Source organism: Barbus barbus (genome assembly GCF_936440315.1).
Source record: "Barbus barbus genome assembly, chromosome: 30".
Classification (NCBI taxonomy): domain Eukaryota; kingdom Metazoa; phylum Chordata; class Actinopteri; order Cypriniformes; family Cyprinidae; genus Barbus; species Barbus barbus.
In genome coordinates this window covers 26,644,893-26,671,013 of record NC_136758.1, presented here as the reverse complement: position 1 = coordinate 26,671,013, position 26,121 = coordinate 26,644,893, and the positions used below count along the sequence as shown (strand labels likewise).

The 26,121-nt window shown below is 35.0% G+C and overlaps 1 protein-coding gene across 2 annotated transcripts; it reads right to left on the bottom strand.

The window, feature by feature from the left end:
- Window positions 1-9,551: 9,551 nt before the first annotated feature.
- LOC306850570 (chloride intracellular channel protein 5-like) lies at window positions 9,552-25,794 on the bottom strand. 2 transcript variants are annotated; one of them, XM_079386262.1, is made up of 9 exons: window positions 25,657-25,794; window positions 23,170-24,019; window positions 22,210-22,380; window positions 21,850-22,073; window positions 14,013-14,122; window positions 13,612-13,737; window positions 13,421-13,527; window positions 13,018-13,199; window positions 9,552-10,446 (listed from the first exon to the last, which is right to left on the bottom strand). In XM_079386262.1, exons 2-9 carry the CDS (start codon window positions 23,990-23,992, stop codon window positions 10,282-10,284), a joined length of 1,908 nt encoding a protein of 635 aa, XP_079242388.1. In that variant the 5' UTR covers window positions 23,993-24,019; window positions 25,657-25,794; the 3' UTR covers window positions 9,552-10,281. The 2 variants fall into 2 exon arrangements, with proteins under 2 accessions (XP_079242388.1, XP_079242387.1); XM_079386261.1 differs by lacking the exons at window positions 21,850-22,073; window positions 22,210-22,380; window positions 23,170-24,019; window positions 25,657-25,794 and adding an exon at window positions 16,333-16,594.
- Between the last annotated feature and the right edge of the window lie 327 nt (window positions 25,795-26,121).

Sequence of the window (26,121 nt, the reverse complement as noted above, 5' to 3'; positions counted from 1 at the left end):
TGGTAAAGAAACTTAATGCATGAATTAACCACTTAAGGAAGGAACAGATCAAATTTGTTTTCAATGATTTTGTAAAAAAAAACAAAAAATTGCATATTTGTATCAACACAAGAATTTGTCCTTTTCTAATGACACTATGCACAAAAGAGTTAATTATATAAACCAAATATTAAGCATATAAAAAATATAACTGTAAATTTACTTTCAACCCCTTTTCAAAAATAAATAGTCTTGCAATCGTGATTGACTTCATTAAAAACACCTCAAGAGCAGGTGCTTCCTAGAAAACATGAACTCGTGTTGAAAGCACCAAGGGGAGCAAGAAAAACTACTTTCACTGCTGTTTCACTGAGCTCTAGTTAAATAACAACCTCAGGCGCTGCTGGTTTGACAGTCTGTATTATATATATGGCTGCACTGGAAAACTCCCACGACCAACAAGGAGAGCTAATCATCAAGGAAGTACTTCATTAAATGTCTGTATCTGAGTCATGGTTACTAAAACACGTCCACAATCTGTTACATTTAGAAATGTCATTTAAAAATGCTGTTCAGCAGCTAATAAATAAGCTGAAGTGAGCTGAACTCAACTCAACTCTCAACTGAACTGAACAGAAGAGACTGAGCTAAGCTAAATTCAGTTTGAGACAACTAAACTTAGATGTGTTGAACTGAACTGAGCTCAACAGCTGAACTACAGTGATTTGAATCACACTGAAATGAACATGGCTTAAATTAAACAGAACGGAAATAAAAATTTAAAAATTCTGCTAGAAATGACATTTGCCAACGCTTTTGTTGAACTTAACTAAACTGATTAAACTGAACAATTTAAGGGAAATAAGATTGGCTGAGCTGAACTGTTCAATTGTCAAACTAAATGTAATTGAATTTAGCTGAATTAAACTGAATTTAACTGAACTTAGCTGACCTGAACTAAATATAAATTAAAGGAAAATCTAGAAATGACAATTAGCCATCAATAGTTAACTGAACTGAAATGACACAAAACTGAACCAGACTTCACTGAACTAAGCCAAACTGAAGTCAAAGCAGAACTGAATTTAACATGTCATCAGTAGTTCAAATGAACTGAATTAATATTAAAATTGAGCTGAGCTGAAATGAAATGAACTGAATTGAATGCAACTGAACAGAAAAAAGTAAACTTAACACAGCTGAACTGACTGGAAATGAAAATATCTGCTATTTTTACTGTAGAAATGGCATTTGCCAGCAGCTCTGTTGAACTAAATGAATCTAAACTGAACTAAACTGAATTAAACTGAACAGAACTAAAGTTGTACTGCCGCTGTCTGTCGGCCTCCTGTGGGTTTTATGAGTTTGCACTTCTTAATCTTTCCAAAGAATGAAAGATATTTCATTCTGGTCTGCATTTTACATTACACTTCCCCGTCATACAGGCTGAAAATAAATAGGGCTTTCTGAACAGCTCTGATGAAAATCTGAGATTTTCGGCTCTGTGCTACTTTAACTTGAAGAGCACAGCGATGTTTAAACTTCTTCGAGTCAGTTTGTTGAACGGGCCTTATCTGTGCATATCTTGCCAGAATATGTAGGCCCAAATCTCCATGAGATTTTATATGATTTCCTGTCACTTTTCCTGACTCTATTCTGAATTTCCACCGCAGACTTTCATAACATACACTTTAAGACAGACAAATGCTCCATTATGCAGCGCGTGATGATTAATGCCCGTTAATGTGTCAGATGAAACGGATCGGTTAATGCTGTGAGCTGTTCAAACACATTGCCAGCTGTTTGTCTAAACCTACACTGAGGGTCTTTAAACGGCCCTATCAATGAACGCAAACATCCATAAGTTCAGCTTGGATCAATGTTTGGTTTGGATCACCTCAGCCAGGAAACGACTCAATGGGCTTATTTAGTGCTACTTAGAAAGAGTTCGACACTATTACATTGTTTTAAGACAAAACACGCGTTTCCTTTTGAAAATGAACATTTTGCTCAATGTTCTGTCATCTTTATCAGGGCTAATTGATAAAAGTTCTCAGATTCTGTTTTCATTCGTGGGTCGGCACGTTGCCTGATGGTTATAAGTGAAAATAAATAAGTACGAAGAGAGAGCAAGAACTACTGATGGTCTTTCCGTATCAAACAACACTGAGACGATCTAAGAATTAGGAACATCATCTCTGGCCTTTTTAAGACAAAACTCAGAGCGGCTGCTGATTAATGGATCTTATGGTTTCTTGTTGCCGTTCTCAAAAAAATAGATGATTGTTTTTCTGTCTCAGAGTAAAAAACTAAAACAGGTAATTGTGAGAAAATATTTGACTTATTAAATTTAGTTAAATTATTACATTTTGTCACAAAATACTGTAATTTCATAGCTTACAGTCTGTTTTGATTTGTAAAATGTTTCCATATGAATCTATATTAATTCAAAATACATATACATTATATATATATATATATATAACAACTATTTCTTATATTTATTTATATATCTGATATCTATTTTAAGTCACAATTCATTGCATGAATTACAAAAACATTTAATTCAGATCATGTACTTAAACAGTTTACTTCATTTTAGTTTATTTAAAATAAAATTAAAATAAATTAATTAAAATGGTTATTTTCTTGATTATTGTATTTTCTGTTTATTGTTGTATGCTAGATAAAATAAGTCATTTTTTGGTAAAATAATAAATAAAATAAAAATGAATGAATCAATATGTGTTTTAATTTCATTGCATTAGGTAAGCAGCAAAGGTAGGTAACAAAATTATTGAAATATTTACTTTTATTCATCGAATACTATAACAAATCTGTTCAAATCAATTTTTTTCTTTTGAAAATCCCTAATTTAATTGCTAGGAAGTTTTCCTCGATTTAATTTAATTGATTTTATTGAGTGTTTTTCTTTTTTTGAGTGCAAGAACTGAACAGAAGTCTTTTCCTTGAACACCTCACTGTCTTTCTTTAAGCAAGACTGATTTACGCATCATTTCCTATCGTTCTCTCCGGGTGAAATAGGACGCTTCTGGTTTCACAGCGTGTTGTGAGGGTCAGTCATTTCTCATAAAGTTAAGCCCCTGGTTGCTCCAAATCACTTCACAAGCAATCTGCATAGTGCTGTCCCAGTTTGGCTGGAGGTGTGCCAAGGACAATGCCCTGACGCCTTTAACAGGGTGAAACCTGCGGGACATCTGAAAATAGAGACCCTTAGTGTCCCACGGCTGTCTGAAGGTTGCAGACGGGCTTGTCGGGCCTGATGATTTATGCTGGCAGTGCTTGTGAAGTATTTGCTGCCGCTGGGAGGTTTCCGTACAAATGAAGTGTGAAGCTCACAGGAGCACGGAGGCAACGGGGTGCAATCCTTAAACACCTCCAGTAAACGGGACACTTTGCAAGAGGGGGGTGGAAGTAATGCATAGAGGTGTTATCTAAAGCTGATCGCACCTGTAAGCTCACGATTCATCCTCTGCTAAAAAACTTGTTCATGGATCAGCGTCGTTTGTCCTTGATCAACAATCCTGTCAAAGAAAAACAATGTTAGCCATATAACCCTAACCCAAAATGATTTCATCAGAGAAGAAAAATTAAATGATACGTGATGGACTGCAATAATAGGAAATATTTACAGACGCTTCCAGTTAAAGGTTTGGAATAGCTACGATTTTCAAATGGTTTTGAAAGAAGTCTCTTTTGTTCACCAAGGCTGAATTTATTTGATTGAAATTACAGTAATATTGCTGGTATTATTACAATTTAAAATAATTGTTTTTTATTTTAATATACATTTTAAAATGATAAAGTTTTAAAAAAAGTTGTTTTTTAATAGCTTAATATTTTTGTGGAACGTTTTTTTTATTAATATGACATTAAAGTCTGAATGAAATTCCAAAGAACATAATTTATTTGAAAATGAAATCTAGAAATGACTGTCACTTTTGATCAACTTAATGCATCCTTGATTTATAAAATATTAATTTCTTTCATTTTTTATCTTTCATTGCCCAAATGTTAGTGTATTACATTTTTTTCACAAAAATATTCTATGTACAAAAACTGTCACAGGGACTATACTTTGGTATAAATGGTATGCATTTTTACAATATTTACCCCAAATGGATGCATTATAGTACCTTAAAAAGTACCTGAAGTGTTTGTTTTATTTGTTTAATTCAGATTTTAATGTCACAGTGAAAACAGAGTTGCAAACTACAAGATACAGAAATACAAAAACAATGAAAACCAAACAAAAAGACAGATACAATACATAAAACTACACAAGATATTTCAAAAAAAAAATCTAAAACATTTTCTGGTAAAATCTTAACAAACAGGTCCTTAGTGAGCTTACTGCATAAAAACCAAAATCACTCGATCAATTCTTGTTTTAAAAGAAATTAAAGTCTTTTTTCTTACAGGGATTCAGAGAACAGTGCATAACTGTCTGTGAATGAATATAAGACCTCAGATGTATCATCACCTCACTCCCAGTCTTGCTTCAAGGTCATGTCTGTGCCGACCCCTGGGCAAATTTGAAGAAACACTGCCCTCCTGTGGGTGTTTACAACTCTTTGCAACTACTTCATTAAACCCAACAACAAAAACATCAAATAAACATGAATGAATACAAAATTAAAACTCTTCTCACCATCAGTTTCACAGCATGTTGCAGCATTATAATTACGAGCTACTTAAAAAATATTTAACTAACACATGCTTGTGCACAACAGTATGGATGCTTGAAAAAACACAATACTGCTATATCCAGTTGCAAGGGGTGTCTTCTTGTTGGCCAGCCTGCAAAATACCAGTAAATATGGTATTTTGATGGAAACTATGGATTCACCATGGTAAATTGGGATTCCCTCTAGCTAAGGAGAGGCGAGGATGGATAGAGGAGGTGAGGAGGAGATATGTGAGCAAGGAGCCAAAGATCAGTCATTCGGTCTCCATATATACTGTTATGAGTCAGAGACGGTGGAAGGCAGCCCTTAGAAACCATGAAAAAGCAATTTTCTGATGCACAAGCAGAAATCTGAGTCTGATTACGGATGTCTCTAATCACAGTCTCTATGGTGGTTTATAAGTCAGTAATTTGGAGAAATCGATTTTTCATATAACGTGTAGTTTGTTGAATGTGAAGCATCTAAACAGCCAATTGGGGGGAAAAAACTTCTCTGAAAAAGTCAGCAACAAAAGTTAACAGGCAGCAAAATGTAATGTGTGTGTGTGTGTACTGTGTATATTTATTATGTATATATAAACACACACACACTCACACATGCATGTATATATGAAAATTGTGTTATATTTGTATATTAAATATATTTATATATAATATAAATTATATAAATATAAATGTAAATATATACTGTATGTGTGTGTATTTATATATATATACATAATAAATATACACAGTACATATTACATAAACAAAAACGTTTATTTTGGATTAATCGTTTGACAGCACTAATATTGATTTAGGTTCATTTTTGGTCATTTTTTTAATAAAACGTGGTGGTCATTTGATTATTGGTTAGTTAGAATTATGAAATTTTACTGGTATTGGTTTTGATAAAAGTTTGATATCATGACCACACTAAACATAAGAACATGCAGCAAAGCTGTAATCATTGTTTTCGAGCTCTGCATGACATGTGCTCTAGTTTCAGAAAAAGGACGTGTGAAACAGAAGTGAGGCTCCGTTCTGACACCTCGCTGGAAGCCGCCAAGTGCCAAAGCCTAAACAAACACACGTGTGTGAGAGTGACACTGTTCCACCCCATCACTCTCACCCTCTCTATCTTCCCAGCATGCAGCAGGGCCTGACATCGCTGGAACCGCGCTCACAGAGCAGGACGGCTCATATTATAACCGCAGAAGGGTCATTCCACGCTCTGCAGAGCGATACGGTGACTTACTGCCAGTAGGTAGCAGCTGTTTACACTGACTGAGGGTTTGTTCTCGCGGTTCTTTTGAGGTTTTACTTCAAAAGATGATGTTGTGGTGTTAAGATGACATCACAAGCTTTTTGATAAAATGTTTGGTTTTACATATCAAATTAGATAAATAGTTCACTCATAAATGAATACTGTCATCACATACTCGCTCACATGTTGATCCAAACCCATATGATTTTCCTTTTTTTTTTTTTTTTGCTGCTTTTCCATAAATGATGAAAGCATAGAGTGACTAGAAGTTGCCAAGCTCCAAAAAAGGATATGCACTATAAACATTTTTTACACTTTGTTTCCAGTCTTTGATCATTCACGAGCGAATTTACCTTATATTTCGTCTATTCCTCATGCAAAACTATTGAATAACTTGAAATATAGCACACAAATTGTATATATTATAGTATAATTTTTTTATTTTTTGGCCTTCCTAAAGTTTGATGGCCCATGTTCGCTATATATTTTCTTCACTATATATTTATGTGTTATTTTTGTCATTGAAAGTTTTTATGAACATTCTCGATTTTTTATATATTTTTTCACTTTAACAAGTTTGTAATTTTGTTATTTTTGTAAGTTTTTAAAGAGTTATTTATTTATTTTGAAATACAGTTTATAAATGTTTATTTCAGTTGATGCATTAACAGAAATTGAGAAATGTTGCCTTGGCAAATAGGCCAATGGCGTATGTTGCAATATATTAACATAATTTGAATAGTTTTACAATAAGTTAACTATAATAACCCTGATACAGAAAATAGAAGCCCCCCCCCCCAAAAAAAGTCAATGTTCATGAGTGAATTTCAATGCAGGGTGAACAATCCCTTTAGGTTTTTCACTGAAAAAAAGAAAACTACATTATATTGTGATGCAGATCTAAACGCTAAGATGGACAGATGGGGAACACATGAAAGCATAATGAACATATACAGCGAGATGGAAACTTTAAGTAGATAAAAGAGTGTATCCCGAAATCCCAAAAGGCAAGTTGGCGATGGACAAAATAAAATATTCCTACCAAAGCAAACAATACCAAATGCCATTTCATACACTCTCAGCATGAAGACTTTTAATTTTCCACCATAAAATGTGAAACCTCTTGGATCTCTTCATGAGGTGCAGACAGACAGCACTGAAGTCTAAATCAAGATCTGACTGATGCATACCCACAATTACCCTGCTGTTTGAAACAGGGGCAAACTTCAACATTTGGTATCATTTAGAGCCCAGGCGATGTCACTGATGCACAACCGATCCACAGTCACAAATCCAACAAGATCTCAAAGGATATTACTGCGCAGCGAAGCTTGAATCCAACTCTGTGTGTTAACCTATAATTATAAGACTCAAGCAAATGCATGTTTTGATAAAACGGTCAGAGTGAACTACAGGTTGCCTTGCCTTTACTGCCCTGAAATCCTCTGATGTTGGTGATCCGAGCCAAATTGTGGAGGAATCGCATGCCTTTTGCGTGGTGTGTTGGCAGTGTCCATGGAGTGGGCTCTGCTTTAGATTACCTTGTGGCAACTGCCACTTCAGCATAAGTTAAATCAGGTGGGAAGTGAGTAGTGAAGTCAGCAGCTACCGCTGCTTTGACACCCTTCAAGAAAGGTAGAAGCATTCAGGAAAAGACCTATTTTCTCACATGTAATTGCCGGTTCCAGGACATAATGTGCTTTTTCCAGTCCTGTGATGGTATCGTTCTTGCTTTCTTCCATCCAAACACAGTTACCACAGTTTCTGTCAAAATAAATGATACTCCAGTTATTGTAAATACTGTGAATTTTTACATTTCCTGAAGCAAATGTGAGTGAAAAACTTACCTCTATGATGCAAAAGCATCTGGGCTTTGTAATGCAGTAGCAAAGGTGTTTTGAGTGGGGTTTTTTTGGTCTCACCTTAGAGTCTCTAATATGGAGGTATTTACATGTACACTTCATACATTTTTGTATGGGCATCTATCTAGATTTGGACTAAGTGTAAATGCACTTCAAGGTGCATTTGAGATACAATAAAAGATGCAACTCAGCCAAGATGAAATGCATATGGTTCTTTAGGCCACGTATATAAAACTTACTTCGCCCAAACAGATCGTTTGCACCACGCTCCTTCCCTACTTTTTTATTTATTTTGGTGCGTTAATCTGTTAAGTCACTTTGTGCAAGAAATTATGATCCGCACTCACAAGAACAGTCTTCTTTTTAATTCAACAATCATCACCAATAGGGAAAGACACAGACCTTTCGGCTACCAAGTCTTTCTCAGTGTGTAAAGCAATTACATCCCTCCACCCACTTTTAGTCACAGATGTGTAGTGTGAAGTGAATATGATGCTTTATTTTGTGAAAATTGTTTAGAAGTTAAAAGGAAAATGTTTTAATGATTGTGGCGATTCAACATTGATTAATGACTGGTGACGTCGACTCAATTGGTGATTTGAAAAGTGGGTGGAGGGATGTAATTGGTTGTTTGGTGTGTTGATGTGTGGGGTGTGAGTGAGTCGATCAGGCCTTCCATGCGCTTGAGGCCGCAGGACATTTCATCCAGAATGGTGCAAGACTTGCTGAAACAATCAAGGAAGGAGCCAAGTGCATGTTTGACTGGTCCTTTGCCCCACTGCCCACATAAAGACTGCAGATGGTTTGAATTTGCAGTGAAAGAAATGTGTTGGACGGCTCAGAGATGGTGAAAGGGCTTCCTCAACAGGAAGTAGGGTAATTAAAACCCATGAGGCCAAGCGGCCCTGAGCTACCAGAGGAAAACCTCTCTTGTTTCGGCCTGTGTTCCAATCCGTGCTCGTATAAAGCAATATTATTCAGCTGCCAGCTAAACCTGACATACAGACGTCGCATGTGCTGGAAATCAGATGGAACGACAGCTTTTTTCGCACGTACTTGACAGTTTGATAGACGGTGACCATTTGGTTTTTGTGAAATATTATCTAAAGTGTCTCATATTGTATCCAGCTGATGGTGCAGCAGCTCAGCAGATGTTTGGCTGTAACCACACCAAGTCAAAGGAATATGTTCCCAATTGCAGCATCACTCAAGGTCATGAATTTAAGAATTCATTTTAATCTATATTCTGCTGAAACAAACAATTAAACCAATTTAATATGGTAGGCTGGAGTTCGACTGGTTTATCTGGTCTCCAAGCCTGGCCAGCTGAGAAATGCCTAAAACACCTCAAGTAAACCATGTTGACAGAAACCAGCAGTTTACAATAGACTTGCTATATCTTTTGGCTTGCTTTGATTGTTTGTTTCAATGAAAAGAAATGGTAAAGGTTCAATACAAGATAACTAAACTATACAAAACGTATAACACGATGTTACTCCCACTGAAGATAAATTTCGACCGTTAAACAAAAAACGCATCTTCTTATAGGCTTAAGTCTAAACAAGAAGACAAACAAACATTTAAACAAACTTGAAGGTAGAGCTACAAAAAATGCTATTTTCTCCCCTTAATCTAATCAGATCTTTGCTGAGGCATGAGTCAATTATCTGTGCTAATCAATGAGCTTTTTTTCCAACTTGAAATATTCGTCTTGCAGTATGACACGATTAAACACAAACGAAACATTACAAGCTTTATGAAAAAATATATTTTATTAATAAGAGACAATGTTGTTCATTTCAAATATACAAAAATTCCAGACAGGGCTAGAGATAGCCTACCTGAGACCTAAACATGTGCCTATTTTTTTGTGTTTGCTTAGAAACAATAATTATTTTTTAAATATTATGTATACATTTCAGGCCAATGAGGCTAATTTAAATAGCTCAGTTTATTAATTTCTCCACTAGGTGGGGCTGTGTGCTTAAATAGAATTGTTCTCAAGCCAATTCTATAGAAATTACATTCTTAATGCTCACCTTTTTTTCTCCTGTGGAGATTTACACACATTAACTATTATAAATACTAGGATTAAAAATCATACTCTTAGATAAAGCACAAAATTATATTACTGTTTCACAAGCTAGCAAAAATAATTTATACAACATTAAATTTGAAAGGTTCATGCTGGAAGAATTGGACTTTAAATGAGGAAAATCATCATCCAGCCCTGAAAAGTTGCAGAGAAACAGTGGCACAGTGTTTTTTTCTAGACTGTCATACATAGCGGCACTAATAGAGGAGTTTATGTCACTTGCAGACAGTAAACATAATGGCAATAGTATGGGAAGTACACACAAGCATGACAGGAGCATTACAGGACCGAGTCAATGTCCTGAAGGCAGATTAGACAAATGAGACATTGACACCAAGAGAAAGGTCACCACTTTAGCAGTTTTGCATTAGAGTCACTGATTAGCGCGTGTTCATTTGCCCAGCCGCTTGGCCACGTCCTGATAGGCCAGTTCAACCTCTCTGTCCGCCGCACAGGTATTGGTGAATTCATCCCGGGCGTAGGCGTTCTGCAGGTACCTCCAAACTCCACTGAACTCTGATGGGATCTCAAAGTTACGGTACTTCTTAGAAACCACCTGAATGTGGAAAGACACATGATGTTAGTTTATGTCCAAACCAATCATACTATAAGGATTATAATAAGTGTCAAGTCGGGGCAAGTTGTTACATGTGGCTTATATGTTTTTAATTTAAATTTTATGCAAATTGTTTACTGTTTTAATTTAGCCATTAATTACACTGTAAAAAATGTATTGTAATTTTACAGGAAATTCCTGGCAACTAATTGCCGTGAATTTACAGCAAGTAATATACAGGTAATGTACTGTTATTTTAATACATTAAAGTATTGTATTTTTACAGCAGTGCTACTGTGATTATAGTAGCATTATTACAGTAAAATGCTGTAATTTAGTACAGTTAGCTACAATTTAGCTCAGTTGCCAGGAATTTCCTGTAATTTTACAGGAGAGAATTACAATATTGTAATTCAATATACTGTGTATCCTGTTATTTGTAAATGTTACAATAAAATACTTAAATTTTCCACTATTAAAACCAAAACAATGGCAACTTTTTTTTTTTTATCATCACAATGTGCAACACCACATCTTACAAACTCACTATAGGCTATATTACATTTTAAATGCAGATATGATGTGGAAGATGATAGTTTAGGTGTAAATTTATATTAGAGAAAAGGCAGTGTTCACAAATCAGTGTCAATAGGTCCCTTTGTGACAATTTGCCCCATATTTATTACATAGTGTGACGAAATGCCACAATGTATCTTTTTCCTAGGAATGTTCAAAAGGTGTGTGTCTGTGCTGAAATGATGTAATTACAAACCACCTGTATGTGGGATGAAAAATAATGACGAAAGGAAACAGCTGAATCTGCTCATTTATAATCTAAACAAATCATCCTAAGACTATTTTAATAAATGTTAGGTTGGGGAAAGTTATCACACGTGTTTCACATGTTGTATTTTTATACAGTTCATTAACTGCAAGTTGCAATTAGTCAAAAAGCAAAAATGTAAATGCAACATGCAAGGATTTATTGAAATTTCATTTGTTTTAATTTATCCATTAGTTTGCCTGTAATACATTTTAAATGCAGGTATGATATGGAAGATTACTTTTTATTTTAATTTAGGTAATATTTCACATTTCAGAAAAGATTTTCTTCTCAAATCAGTGTCAGAAAACTTCAGGATCCTGTTTCGACAACTTACCCCATACAAAATGTGACAACATGCCCCGCTGTTTTTTTTTTTTTTTTTTTTTTTTTCCTGGCCTGAAGTGATGAGATTGTTCAAAAGACTTTAAAATGTGTATCTGTGCAAAAATTGAGTTTAAAGTGTAAACCTACCCTGAGAATTATTCAATGCAATTAAAGGGAATGTTTTTAAACATTTCAGGAACCAGGGACGTTCAAAAGACTTTAACCCAGATAACAAATTTAGGTTATAAAAACACTGAAAACATTAAGAAATTTTCTTGTCATGATTCTAATTTTATTTAAAAGTTGCAAACACATTTCTTACAACATTCTTTTTTTAATATTCTAAGACCGTTAAAATGTCCAGTTTTTGTATCATAATTAGAACATTATTTAAAGATTATTAAAACATTTCTTACAAGATTCTATTAACTTGTTCACCCTAAATATGTCACATTTATTTTTTTTATTTTATATATATTTTATATATATTTTTTAGATTTATATAATGTATTTATATTAATTTCTTTTATATTTTTAATAATCTAATCACATTAACAATATGAGAATGGATCTTAAATAGAGTATTAATAATGAACATATTATCCTAACATATATATACACACTATATATACACTATATTGCCAAAAGTATTGGATCACCCCCTTCTAATGAACATGTTTGACTACTTTAGTCATTTCTATGAGTACAGATCTTAATGTTTAAGCATATAATGATATTCTAGGGAATTGTGTGCTTCTAATTTTATAGCAACAGTTTGGACAGGACCCTTTTCTATTCTAACATGACAGTGACTCTGTGTATAAGACACGGTTCAAAAAGACATGATTGATTGAGTCAGTGTGGAAGAACTTGACTGGTCTGCAGAAAGACAAGTCCTGATCCCAGCTGAACACCTCTGGTGTGACTTTATATGCAGACCTTGGGCCAAAAACTCATCAGCAAACACCATGTTAGAATAGAAAAGGGTTCTGTCCAAACTGTTGCTATAAAATTAGAAGCACACAATTCCCCAGAATATCATTATATGCTTAAACATTAAGATTTGTACTCATAGAAATTACTAAAGTAGCCAAACCTGTTCATTAGAAGGGGGTGACCCAATACTTTTGGCAATATAGTGTATATATATATATATATATATATATATATATATATATATATATATATATATCTTTTAAAAAGTGTTGAATGTTCCCTGTTAGCTGGAAAGGTGTGTGTCTGCGCAGAAACTGACTTTAAAAAGTAAATCCACCCTGTGAAACATTCACTGCAATAAAAATAAACTTTTTGGAACATTTCAGCAATAAAAAATGTTTTTGGAACTTTTCCTTTTAAGAATCGCCACTATTTTATCTTGCACTAAACGATCAATTACGGCAGATCTCTCAGTGGTACATCACCTTCACTACGTGCAGTTTGGGGAGGAGGTTGCAGTCTGCGAGCGTTAATTCATTGCCGTCCAAGTACTTGCGGTTGGACCTCTTCTCCTCCCCCGTACTATCGGCATCAATCTCGTCCGGCAGAGGGGAGTTCAGGAAGTTGTCCAGTTTCTTCAGAGCTTTCAGTAGCCCCTTCTCCAGACCTGCACAGCCAAAAGTTTGATATGTGCTTGTGCTGAATGTTTTTATCTGAAGAAATACAGCGGCTTTAAGTCAAGACAATCCGTGTAAAGGCCTAACGGAATGCGAATGAGCTCTGGATAACGTGGTTACATATTTCACCGTTGACAGCAGAGCATCCATAAAGAGCTGTAGATATTCCTTGAAGCTGTCTAATAAGTCATAGAGCAGACGTTAAACTCACTTGCGTTGGCTCCTGGATTTGTGTTCTTGATGTAGGCTGAGAACTTTGCGAAGATGTCATTTCCCGCCGCGTTGGACTCCTTATTCTTCGCAGCCAGTTTTGGATACCTTTGGACGTGAACAAAAAATAATGCTGTTCACCTTATACATAAACAATCAATCCATCTGTGAACAAACATCCTGTCAACCTACTTGGGAGGTGCTAGCATCTCTTCCAAGAATTCCTCGATTTTGTTGACGTCTGTCCGCACCTCGCCATTGAATGTAAGGAATGGTGGAGGAGTACCAGGAGCGAGATTATGAAGATCTGCTGGTTTCCTTGAAGAAAAATGGAAAACTTTAGATTTTTAATGCACATTCATACCTGAGTTTGATCATTACATGACACAGCCAATTAAAGCCAATGAACATGCTTGATAAGCACGGGTTACTTTGCTTTGTTAATGTATTTCTGGTTGAAACTGGACATTTGGGTGGGACATCTATCTAAAGCTAACAGACTTTAAATAAAAGCCACAAAGTTTTAATCCATGTGGTTTCTAACAGCCAACCACTCCAATGCCAGAAGCATATTTTTAAGTACAATTCGTTACCTTTTCAGGTCGACAGTGGTGACGTTGAACACGACTCCCTTCAGCCACAGGATCATAAAAAGCCTTTGAGAGAAAGGACAGTTTCCGATACTTTCTCCATCACTGCCAGCCTGAGGAACAAAACTGATCAATCAGTATAAACTCAATACATCACATCATATAAGTACAATACCATGGTACCACTACAGTATTTTTCTAGTGTAGGCAAGGTCTATTAATAATATTATTATTCATGTATTTTCAACATAGTTCAACTTATTTAATTTCAAGAAAATTATATAAAATGTATGTGAGAGCGTGTGTGTGTGTGTATGTATATATATCACACACACACAAAATATTGTGGAATAATTGTAATAAGTTGAATAATTGTAAAATAATTTTACAATTATTCAACGTATTAGTCATTAAATATTAGAAAATGTTACAAATGTATCACAGGTTCCCAAAAATATCAAGCAGCAAAAACTGTTTTCAACATTGATAATAAATCAGCATATTAGAATGATTTCTGAAGGATCATGTGACACTGAAGACTGGAGTAATGGCTCATGAAAATTCAGCTTTGCATCACAGGAATAAATTATATTTTAAAGTATATTAAAATAGAAAACATGCATTTAAAAAAAAAAAAAAAAAAAAAATGAAAATCCAAAAACCCAGACATGCATGTTAGTGTCATTAGGGCAAATGTGAAATTATTAAACCCCTGAAAGTCATTCGCCATTCAGTGCATAATTTGTAATCTTCAATACAATAGTACACAATGGGGATTCTGTGCCAAATTTCCATATCTGAAATTAGGCGATCAAGCTATCCAATAGTGTCCTTAAACTGGGCCAGTAACCTGAGCCGGACATCAGATCCGCGCTTGAGCTGAATTATGCATGGAAATTCCATTACCTGCCCCATTAGCCCACAGCAAAGAGGTTTGGGGTCATACTGTACCTGTCAACACAACTATAAGAAAGACATCACCCTCGCCACCTAAAATTAATGTGTTTAGCACTTAACTATGCTGGGATAAAATGCATAGAGGTTCGTTTTCAAACGGTCAACGCTTGATTGGCTCAGAGTTCAGAGTTGACATCACTCAATCCACCTTCCCATGGGATAAAGTATATTCAGAGCATGGACTAAATATAATGTTATTATTTAAATTTGTTCTTTTGGTTAAACAGATATTCATAGTGTTTTATGACTCTCTGTGCATTGGATTGTCCATGCAAAACTCTTGAAAATATAGGTTCTTTATTGGAATCTATGGTTCCATGAAGAACCTTTAATATTCATAGAAACTTTACATTGCGCAAAAGGTCCTTTATAATGGAAAAAGGTGATTTTGATTATTAAATTTTTTTTTTTTTTTTTTTTACACTTGGTTCTTGTGAGATATAAACTCATGGCATTTGCTTTTGGAATTTTTTTAAAGTGTAGGTGGATAGTTTACCCAAAAATGATAATTCTATTTCTTTCTTCTGTATAGAGGACTAAAAATGATATGTTCAAGAATGCTGGTACCCAAAACGTTGACGGTAGCCATTGACTTCCACAGTATGACAAAAAACTGAATGACTACCGGCAACTGTTTGGTAACAAATTTTTTTTAAATGATCTTCTTTTGTGTTCAACAGAAGAAAGACACTCATACAAGTTTGAAACAAGTGGAGGGTGATTCATGTCTATAACACAATATCTGAGAGTTTAATATTGAAAGCTAGGAGCTGTCAAATCATAACCCCAAATTTAAGCAACTTCACTAATAAGGTCATAAATCAATAGACAGCAAGCAAGCAGTAAACACAAAGTTTTTCAACCCCTCTGCATTTGCTGTCACTATTAGCTCTATTAATAACTTAATAGACGCCACGTGGAAGAAACACAGAATCTGACCTTCTGCGATTATGACGATTCTGTGATTTATAAAGCTTTTATAATTTCTTTATCAACATAGATAACAGCTGTTAACGTTCTCTAAACATCATCACATTAAAAAAACCCCAATGCAAAACAAACCACAGAAAGCAGCAGAAGAAAGGAGACACTTGAACACAGAGGAATTAGAGCGTGAGCTGTTGATAGAAAGGAAGAAATAATTCAACAGCAACCATCGAAATGTTACTGTCCCGGGCCAAACGCTCATCTTAACCTCAACTGGAACTGCTAAAACTGTCAGAAAGCCTTTAACCTCAACTGGAACTGCTAAAACTGTCAGAAAGCCTTTTAAAGTAATGCCAGCATTATTGATAAAGTGTGCAACACACAAACACAGCCAGAGAGTTTAGACCCACAGCTCGTTAAAGGTTAGGTTCATGCTTACCTTCACGAAAAGCTCAATATCAGGATCTTTGTCCTCCTCATTTGAGGTCATATCGCTGAAGCTCACTCCAATTCAGAGGCTGATGGAGAATTATCAATATGTAATCTCTTTTCCTTGGATGTGGGAGTCTATTATGTGTTGTGATGGTCTCGGCGCTGTAACAGGTCGGTGGAGGTGCGGTGCTTGTTTTGATTTGGCCCCTGCGGTCAGCTGCCAGTGAGAGCCGCTCTGACTGTCCACAGGAGGGCCAAAAATAGCCTCCACGCAGCGCAGGAGCACTAGGGAGGAGTTCAGTGTCACCTACACCAGCTCAGTGTCGCTCGGGTCCTTTATAGAAATTTCACTCCTTCCTGTCAAAACCTGAGTCACGAAACGCTGACCTCTCACAGCGCTGGTGCGAAAATCCAAACTGGGTTTATAGTGGTTATATAAAAATGTTATTTTCCTTACTAACATCACCCTTTTTGCTCATTATCTTCGATTCAGCTGGTGTTTAAGTGATTTTTAGTGGAATGGCAGATGTGGCGTAATGTAAGTAACACATTTAATTGGGTCACTGTCTCTCAGGCCCCCAGTTCCTCCCGGTCGGGCTTCATAATCAGCTGCCGTTCAGTTTGGGACGGTTATGAGTAAACCATTCCAGTAAGTTCTCTCTAAATATAGAGCCGTAGCCTCCCTGAACACTCATTTACACATGATTACTGACCTCAGGACTGTACAGTAACAGTCACACACTAAACTGATGCTCTCTTTTGAGCACCAACTAAGCAGATAAGTATTTGTGGTACGTCATATTAGATTAGGCACAGTGAAATGTTCTAATAAGTTTTATATATATACATCACCATTTAAAAGTTTTGGGTCAATAAATGTATTATTTGTTTTAAGAAATTAACATTTTATTCAGCAAGAATGCATTAAATTGATCAAAATGATAGTAAATACATTTTTTAAATTATGTCAAATAATTTAATAAAACTATACATAGGTCTATTAAATGTATTTTTTGAAAGAAATTAATGCTTTTATTTAGCAAATTGAATTTTAAATTTATCAAAATTGACAGTAAAGACTTTTTGGAAATATTATTTCAAATGAATGCCGTTATTTTGGTGTTGGTTTATATTCTATAAAAAATCCTGAAAAAAACAGAATAACCTTTCATCAAAAATATTATGTGCCTCAACTGTATTCAACATTGCTAATAAGAAATGATCACATTTAAGAATTGATAATAACCAAATCAGCATATTAGAATGATTTCTGAAGGATCATGTAACACTGAAGACTGGAGTAATGATGCTGAAAATACAGCTTTGAATAACAGGAATAAATTGCAATTTAATATATATTAAAATAGAAAGCAGTTATTTTAAATTGCAATAATATTTCACAATATTACTGTTTTTACAGTATTTTAATCAAATAAATGCAGCCTTGGTGAGGAGAAGAAATTCAAAAACAATTGAACAAATCTTATGAACCCCAAATTTTGAATAGCAGCATTTTGTGTTGGTCTTAAAGGGGTCATCGGATGCCCATTTTACACAAGTTGATATGATTCTTTAGGGTCTTAATGAAAAGTCTCTAACATACTTGGGTTAAAATTTCTCAATGGTAGTGTAAAAAACACCTTCTTTACCGTCAAAATCACGCTGTTCTAGTCCATGTAGCTTTAAATGCAAATGAGCTCTGCTGACTCCCTATTCGACCGCTCCAGATATGTTGACGTGGCAGCCATCTTGCATCAATGAATATTCAAAGATATACAAGCATATAACTTGCTGCTGTAGACGCACACAGTCAATGCACTCAAAGATTCGCAGACCGTTCCAAAAATGGTGGATGGCTTACATAGAGAAACAGTCCATAATGAGGCATCTAGGTATATATATCTATGGAGCATACTAAACTTCAGCCGCGAAACTGGCTAACTAGCACATTATAAGGAAAGGCGATTTGCAAAGATTCATAAAAACCCTTATAATCACTTCTTCTGTAGATGAAGCTGGATCACGAATGATTCGGGCGAACATAGATGCATTTATGTAGATCGGGGAATGGCGCATTCACTTCAAAGCGAAAGTAAGGTTAATCCTCTGCATCTTCAGCGGCTCAGATGTCAGGAGTAAATGACGACTGCAATATTCATTTTTACATCCAACAACAAAACACTTCAATCGTTTAATCGGTGACATCTTGTCTTTCCCTGCACCGGAGGCGGACAGCTCTCAGCTCACTCAGGGCGGGTCTAATGTAAGACGGCCCTGTCAATCAACTCTCGTGGGCGTGGTCTGTGCAGAACTACGTCATTCTGACAGGGCTCTCAGAACAGTCTGATTTGAGAAAGGGGATTTAACATAAAAAACACTGGGTGGATTTTTATCATTATAGGATGGATGTGTACACACTTCTAACACACATTTATGTTCAAACAACGTGAATTTTGCATCCGATGACCCCTTTAAATTGATCAAAACACACACATATATATATATATATATATATATATATATATATATATATATAGATAGATAAGCCAAGAGCCGTACATATTGCTGCTATATTAACATATAATATAACATACAATTCTGTACATAAAAACAGCTTTTACACATCATATTTGTCTTGACTGAATAAGTCATAACTGATCGTCCTCACAGCAGTGTCATGATCTATACAGTAACCTGTAGTTTAACTGGAAGTTGCACAGTAACATAAAGTGAGACCTCTAGTAGCTGCTTGACATCATCTACAAAAATCTGCCTATACTTCATTACCATAAATTAGACTTAAAAAAATAACACTTTTAATATCTGAAATATATATTTTATTTGATTTTCAGATGACAGATGTCATGTTTTTCGGAGTGACAATAGGTTCCATGTAGTTTTTGCTTTGCATAGTTTCATGAAGATTCAAAAAGCTGTGAAAATACGGCCACAAACATTTGATAGACAAATACTGCACAAGCCAGGGTCATTTCCTGTTTCAGTAACCTTCCTGTCAGTAACTACAGATTGATGTGAAATAATATTGACCACTACTAAATGTACAAAACGGCAAGAAATATTTAGAAAATGACAAGCCATGGATAAAAAGTCAAATAAGAAAAGAAAATTGCACAGCTCTTCAATGTCATTTCAAGTCAACAGTCAAAAACTAGTATTACAAGTCCAAAACACTTTTGTTATTTCCCAATAAAATGAGCAATGCCATTTAAAAAAACAACAAATGCTAGTAAATAGAAAAATAACATACTTGTTATACAAACATGTTAAAGCATGAATAAAACTTCCTCATTTTAAAAGCAGCAACATGCTCCCTTCCCCAAATCTGAACCTACAGACTACAGTGCAATAAGCAAAAACACAAGCTTTACAGTGCATTTACACATACAACAATCTCTGAGAAACATTCAACACGCAGAATCACTCATATATAGAAATCCTTCAGAAATATGCCTCAGTAGGGATTCAAGAAAAAAACGTCAGATTTAGCATTCGATCTAAATACGCCTTTTCTGCAAAGAAAAAAAGACAAAACAACTTCTAGAAAAATAAATATTCAGATTTAACTGGTTGAGTATTTGAGAACAGATAAAACGTGACTTAATAAATAAAGTTTCACTACAAGCAAAATCAGTACGGGCATTTTCAAGTAACCTCAGTATCCTGTTTCTGAAAACAAGCTAGTAATACTTATTATTGCTTATGTTCTGCATTTCCCAAAAGCATTGCAAACCCAAGTAGAAATCATTGTCTTCAATGCATTCTAAGACTTAGACTTTTGTTAGAAATATCAAGGGTTCACATAAAGCAAGGGGAGTCTGCTTTTAGCTATTATGCGGCCTGAAGTTGGAACCAGCTTCTAGAAGAGATCAGACGTGCTAAAACATTAGCCACATTTAAATCAAGACTCAAAACTCATCTGTTTAGCTGTGCATTTGATGAATGAGCACTGTGCTACGTCCCAACTGACTGCACTGTATTTTATGCAATCATTTTCTATTCTTAACTGTTTTAATTTCATATAACATTTGGTCATTTGGCAGACGCTTTTATCTGCTAACATACAGTATGCATAGACATAAAGCAATATTTATATGCATATGATAACGCTAAAAAGCATTACTGGAAGTAGCATGATTTAATCATTCTGAAATCTGTTAAACATGAACAGAGCATGCTTGTGCGTGTGAGATTATTCAGGAAATTATCTAACACAATCTACATTTTTTGGCTTTTTGCTTTTTTTTGTACATGTCGTTGTTGTCCAGGGTATGGAAACTTATTTCCGCCACGAAAAAAAAAGTAATTGCGACTTCTTATCTTTTTTTTGTCCCCATTCTGAGAAATAAACTTGTAATTGCAAGATATAAACTCAGCATTGTGAGATAAATATTCACAATAACCCTTTTTTATTTTATGACAGAAATAAGCTTGACTTTTCCTCACAATTACAAGTTTATAACTTGCTATTATGACTTTTTTTTCTCAAAAAAAGTTTATATATCTTGCAATATTGAGAGAAAAAAAAAAATCTGAATTACAAGATAAAAAGTCGTGATTACCTTTATTTTTTTATTCCTTGGCAAAAACAAGATTTGAGTTTTTCCTCAGAATTGCAAGTTCTTATCTCACTATTTTGAGGGGCAATAACAATTGTGAGGTATAAACTCAGAATTGTGAGATAAATTACACTTTTTTTATTTTTCATTCAATAACAAGCTTGACTTATCCTTGCAATTATTAATAATTAAGTTTATAACCTGCAATTCTGACTTTTTTTTCTCAAAATTAGTTTATTACACAATTCAGAGTTTATTTTGAGAATTACAAGATTTTTTATTCCGTGGCAAAAACACGTTAACTTTTACCTCAGAATTTTGAGTTTATATCTGGCATAGTTGTTGGTAGCCATTGACTTCCAAAGTATTTTTTCCATACTATGGACGTCAATATCTTGTGCTCAACAGAAGATAGAAATTCATACAGGTTGGGAACAACATGAGCGTTGTCAAATTTTCATTTTTGGGTGAACTATTCCTTTAAGAACAAATGCCTATAAAGTATTTCTATCTCAACAGCTGCTGATGATGTCGAGGATGTGTTTTGTCATGTTGTTTGGTACGGACTCATCATTATTGTGCCTTCAGTGTATGTTACTGGCTTTAACGGCTCAATTTCTCCCTTGCAGTTTCACTATGATTGTCATCTGTGCACCATTTCAGCATTTAAAGGAACAGTTCACCTGAAATTGAAAATGCATTCATCATTTCGATAAACTGTTCTTTTAATGTATCCTGCATGTGTTTGAATCGAGTCAAATCCCTCCATCCAACACAGTACCTGCCTCTACTAACACGCTTCATTCAAGCAGCGGCTCGTCATCAGCGTCGTCCTCTAACTCCAAGCGGGCGAACGGACGTGGAGACGAGGCATCTCTGTTCTTCATCAGCTTGAATAGACAGGTGAAGGTGGTCAGGATGATCAGAACCCCGATGACGAGGCCCACCGCTAGCGCTAGCTCTCCGCACTGCTCGTTAACTAGCGCACAGCGCACGTGAGCGAAGCTGCCGTTGTTAGGCCTCGGAAGGACGCCCACGAGGTGGCACATGAGCGGGTAGAGATCCACACTATTAAAGCTCGACATCTTGTAGCCTTTCCGGAACGCAGGCCCGTGGGCGGCCAGGAAGGGGTGCATACTGGGTAGTGTATTGTCATAGCCATGATCGCCCACTGCGAAAGACAAGAAACTCATGAAAAACAATTCACAAATCACAATTGCCAAGATATGCATTTTGTAAAATACCATTAGTGAATTCATTTGAACTCATTAATTCAATCTCAAAAATTGTTTTCAAGGAACACTTACTGCGTGGGAGTTTGCCATTTTTGACAATCGTCCAGCCTTCATCCGCCACCAAAAGGATTGGCTGGATCCTTACATTGTTTTTATAGTGCAGCCTATCAGGAACATTGTCCTTCAGGTACGCCTTCATGTGATCGTGACAGCTGGACAGGTTATTGTACACAGTCGAATTATCTGTCAATTAAATAAAAAAAATTATTATGAGGAAAACATGCATGCTAGCAAACTCAGATAAAATCTGTGGGATTTTGAGGAATGAATATAAACAATAAAATATATTTGATAAATATAACAAAATATAAACAAAAAAATGCATCAAATTGACCTAAGATTATGCATCAAATTGCGGATAATACATGAATGCAACATATTTTTTAGTAAATTTCTTAGTAAATATTTTGTAAAATAAAAGCTCATTTAAATGAAGTGTTATTTTAGGGTTACTAATATACTACTGTTTTGTGTTCAAATTTTTAATTAGATTTTATTTTTATATTTTCACTTTAATTTTAAGTTTTATTGTTGTGTTTTTGTATGTCATTTATTTTATTTCGGTTAGTGTTTATTTTACAACAAAAAATTATTTGTTATGGTTTTGGTTTTAGTTAAATAAATAACTAAAATGATATAACATTATAATATTGAACGTAAACTAATATTTTAACAATATATTAATATAAATATTATTTCATATTATATATTTTATGACAGTGTTATTTTGGTGTTTTATATCTTATATATATATATATATATATATATATATTTTTTTTTTTTTTTTTTATTATATCAAATTTTTGATGTACATCCTGGCCATTGGTCACCCTAATCTCTTAAAAAAACCTGAATAGCAATTTAGATAGCAGGGGGAGAGAAAAATAAATAAAAATCAGAGTTTACTGTGGAAGACAAACTTTTTAATTTAAAAATGAATTAAATGGAGTATAATAAATAATAAATAATGACCTTCCAGTGGGATTATAGCAGCCACAGGAGTGAGATCCACCACCCTGTAGCTGCTCGGCCTGATGCAGTCATCCAGTTTAATAAGACGCTCTTGAGAACACTGGGCCATGCCGTGATCACTAGTGATGATGACGTTCATTTTCCCCCATAATCCCGTTTTGTTGAGCTGATCCATCAGGAAGCCTATATGATCGTCCACTTCCTTTAAAACCCTGGTCATCTCAGTGGTGTTGTCCGGGCCGTATAGGTGTCCGCTCCGGTCGGGCTCTTCCCAATACAGAGCGGCAAACTTCACAGTTTTGTCTTTGGTCATCCACTGTGTGAGGTTTCCCAGCCTTTCTTGGAAAGTCACCTTGGGGTCGTATTCGAATCGGTATGTTAATGTGTGGTTTTGAATACTGACATCCGTTCCTGGCCACATAGCAGCCGCTGCCTTATATCCAGACTCCTCCACGGACACCCAAATCGGCGTGGCTTCGTTCCACCAGAAAGGATCACTGTCATTCTGAACAGAGAATGTCTTTTTCGACACTGGGTCGTACATAATACTGGCCAGTATCCCGTGGCTCTCTGCGTACAGCCCTGTGACGAGACTGTAATGATTGGGAAAGGTTTTCGTCGTGAACACATTGGTCAGCTCGTGGACAAGCACGCCCTCGGAGAAGAACTTCTCAAGATTGGGAAATGAGTATTTCTTTAGGTAGTCTGCACGGAAACCATCAAACGACACCAGGAGGAGCGGCGGCGCGTCGTTTCCAGACTCCAGGGACAGGGTTAATGCACTACAGGCGATGAGAGCACACAGATAACCGCTGACCTGCATCCTGTGCTGCGGCTGTCACTTTCTTCACTGTCAATACACAAAACCAATTTATAACAGACAGACCACCGCTTGTTCATGTTAAAGTCCCATAATGAAATGAATTTTTGCCCACAAGTCATCAATTTCCTCATTAACACACACTCTTTTCAGCAGACTACTTAACTTGTGCCTGTTAAAGATCATTACTAACCCACCCTGAACTTTACTGACCGCATCACAACTCAAACTTCATTTAAAACGTACTTCACGCCAAAAAGATGAATAAAATGACAAAAACACACAACAAAATGACTATTCTTTAACTTATTCTTACTTATTTCAGATAGCTGGCAACATTTCATTTTCATTTATTTTAAGTTGAAGTACTAAAATAACTAAAACTAATAAAAACTATATAGACATTTTTAAAAATCTATATTTTAACATTATTTTATTTAGCTAGTTGTGAAGGCAATTTTTTTCAAAACTGTAATATATGTTATACACACTATTTTCACAAAAACTATTTTCATTAGTAGTTTTCTTATTATTTTAAGACAATTATGAATATTTTAACTACAGTCATAGGGTTGAACTAATGTTAGGAAGAGACTTAGGGTTATTAGTAATTAAAGATTAAATACATAATAATTGATAATCAGGATAACTGTACATAATGTTTCATAAAGTATAGTACTGTAAATGATGGATTAAAATAACTTTTCATCTGATTCACTGATTAATCGATTATCAAAATAATCACTAGTTAATAATGAAAGTTTGTACTAAATATTAGTCAATTTATTTGTATGCATTCAAAGCATACTGCTGTTAAAGTCTAAGTATTTTCAAACCATGATCTATAACAAAGACTAAGGGACTTTGTCTATAATAAATACACCCTTGAAGCTACTGTAAAGTGCAGAATCACATATATATATTTATTTATAGACTTATTGCAGCTCTGAACCCATGTCCAGGAACTTCACATGTTAGTCAATACTGGACAGTCCAGAGGAAGTTTCACCTAATAAATGTCCACTTTCCCTTACTTTCACTTAGAGAAAAAGAAGATATTTACTTATTAATATCAATATTTATAATAAATAGAACTTTTGTGTAAATTATGTGTTTTTTTGTAACAAGGAGGAAGTGATACAGGAAGCACCTGAGAACAAAACGTGGTTCTGAACGCAGTAATGATAGTGAACAGCTGCAAAACATCACATTCACTGGAGCTGATCAATAATCAATACAGGCCTGATCAAAACTCACTTATAATACAAATATATTCTATATAACGTCCAAAAAGACTAAATGGTTTCAACAAACTACGAAAACTGCAACTTAAAGGAAAAACTTGACCGTCTAGCACTCTGATCACATTATTACTGATGATGCATTGATTATTATATAAATAAACAAAGATGATGCATTGATTATTACATAAATAATCAAAGATGATGCATTGATTATGATATAAATGACCAAAAATGATGCATTGGTTATGATATAAATAATCAAAGATGATGCATTGATTATGATATAAATAATCAAAGATGATGCATTGATTATGATATAAATAATTAAAGATGATGCATTGATTATGATATAAATGACCAAAGATGATGCATTGGCCAAACTTAGCCATTAAGTAACTCAAAAAACACGAAATATTAGCATACCTTTTTGCTCGGGACGTTGGAAACCGTATATTTTAACTGCAGTCACATAAAACTCTTAGGTGGTGTCGATATGAGTTATAAAGTCACATATCTTCTGGGTTCCTCGCGCTTCCTCGAACACAATACCCGCATGACGTCATCGCATGATTGACAGCTCCAGCAGCCAATAGAAGCGAGGGACGTCCCACTGCAGGTGCTCTTCATTGATCTACAGTAAACATTATTATTTTTATTTTTTGCATATACGACATTTGTTTGAATTAAGCACAACTAATGTAAAAAATAATCCGATTTTAAATTAGAATAATTTAGATTCATTTTTCTCTTCCGAAATTCCAATATCATATGCTGTTGAATAAACAATAAAACCACACTATTCAACATTTTACATTAAAAAAATAATCTAGCATCTGAGTGACAAATGTGACAACTAGCCCCGCTACGCATTTTTCTACACCTTTCTGA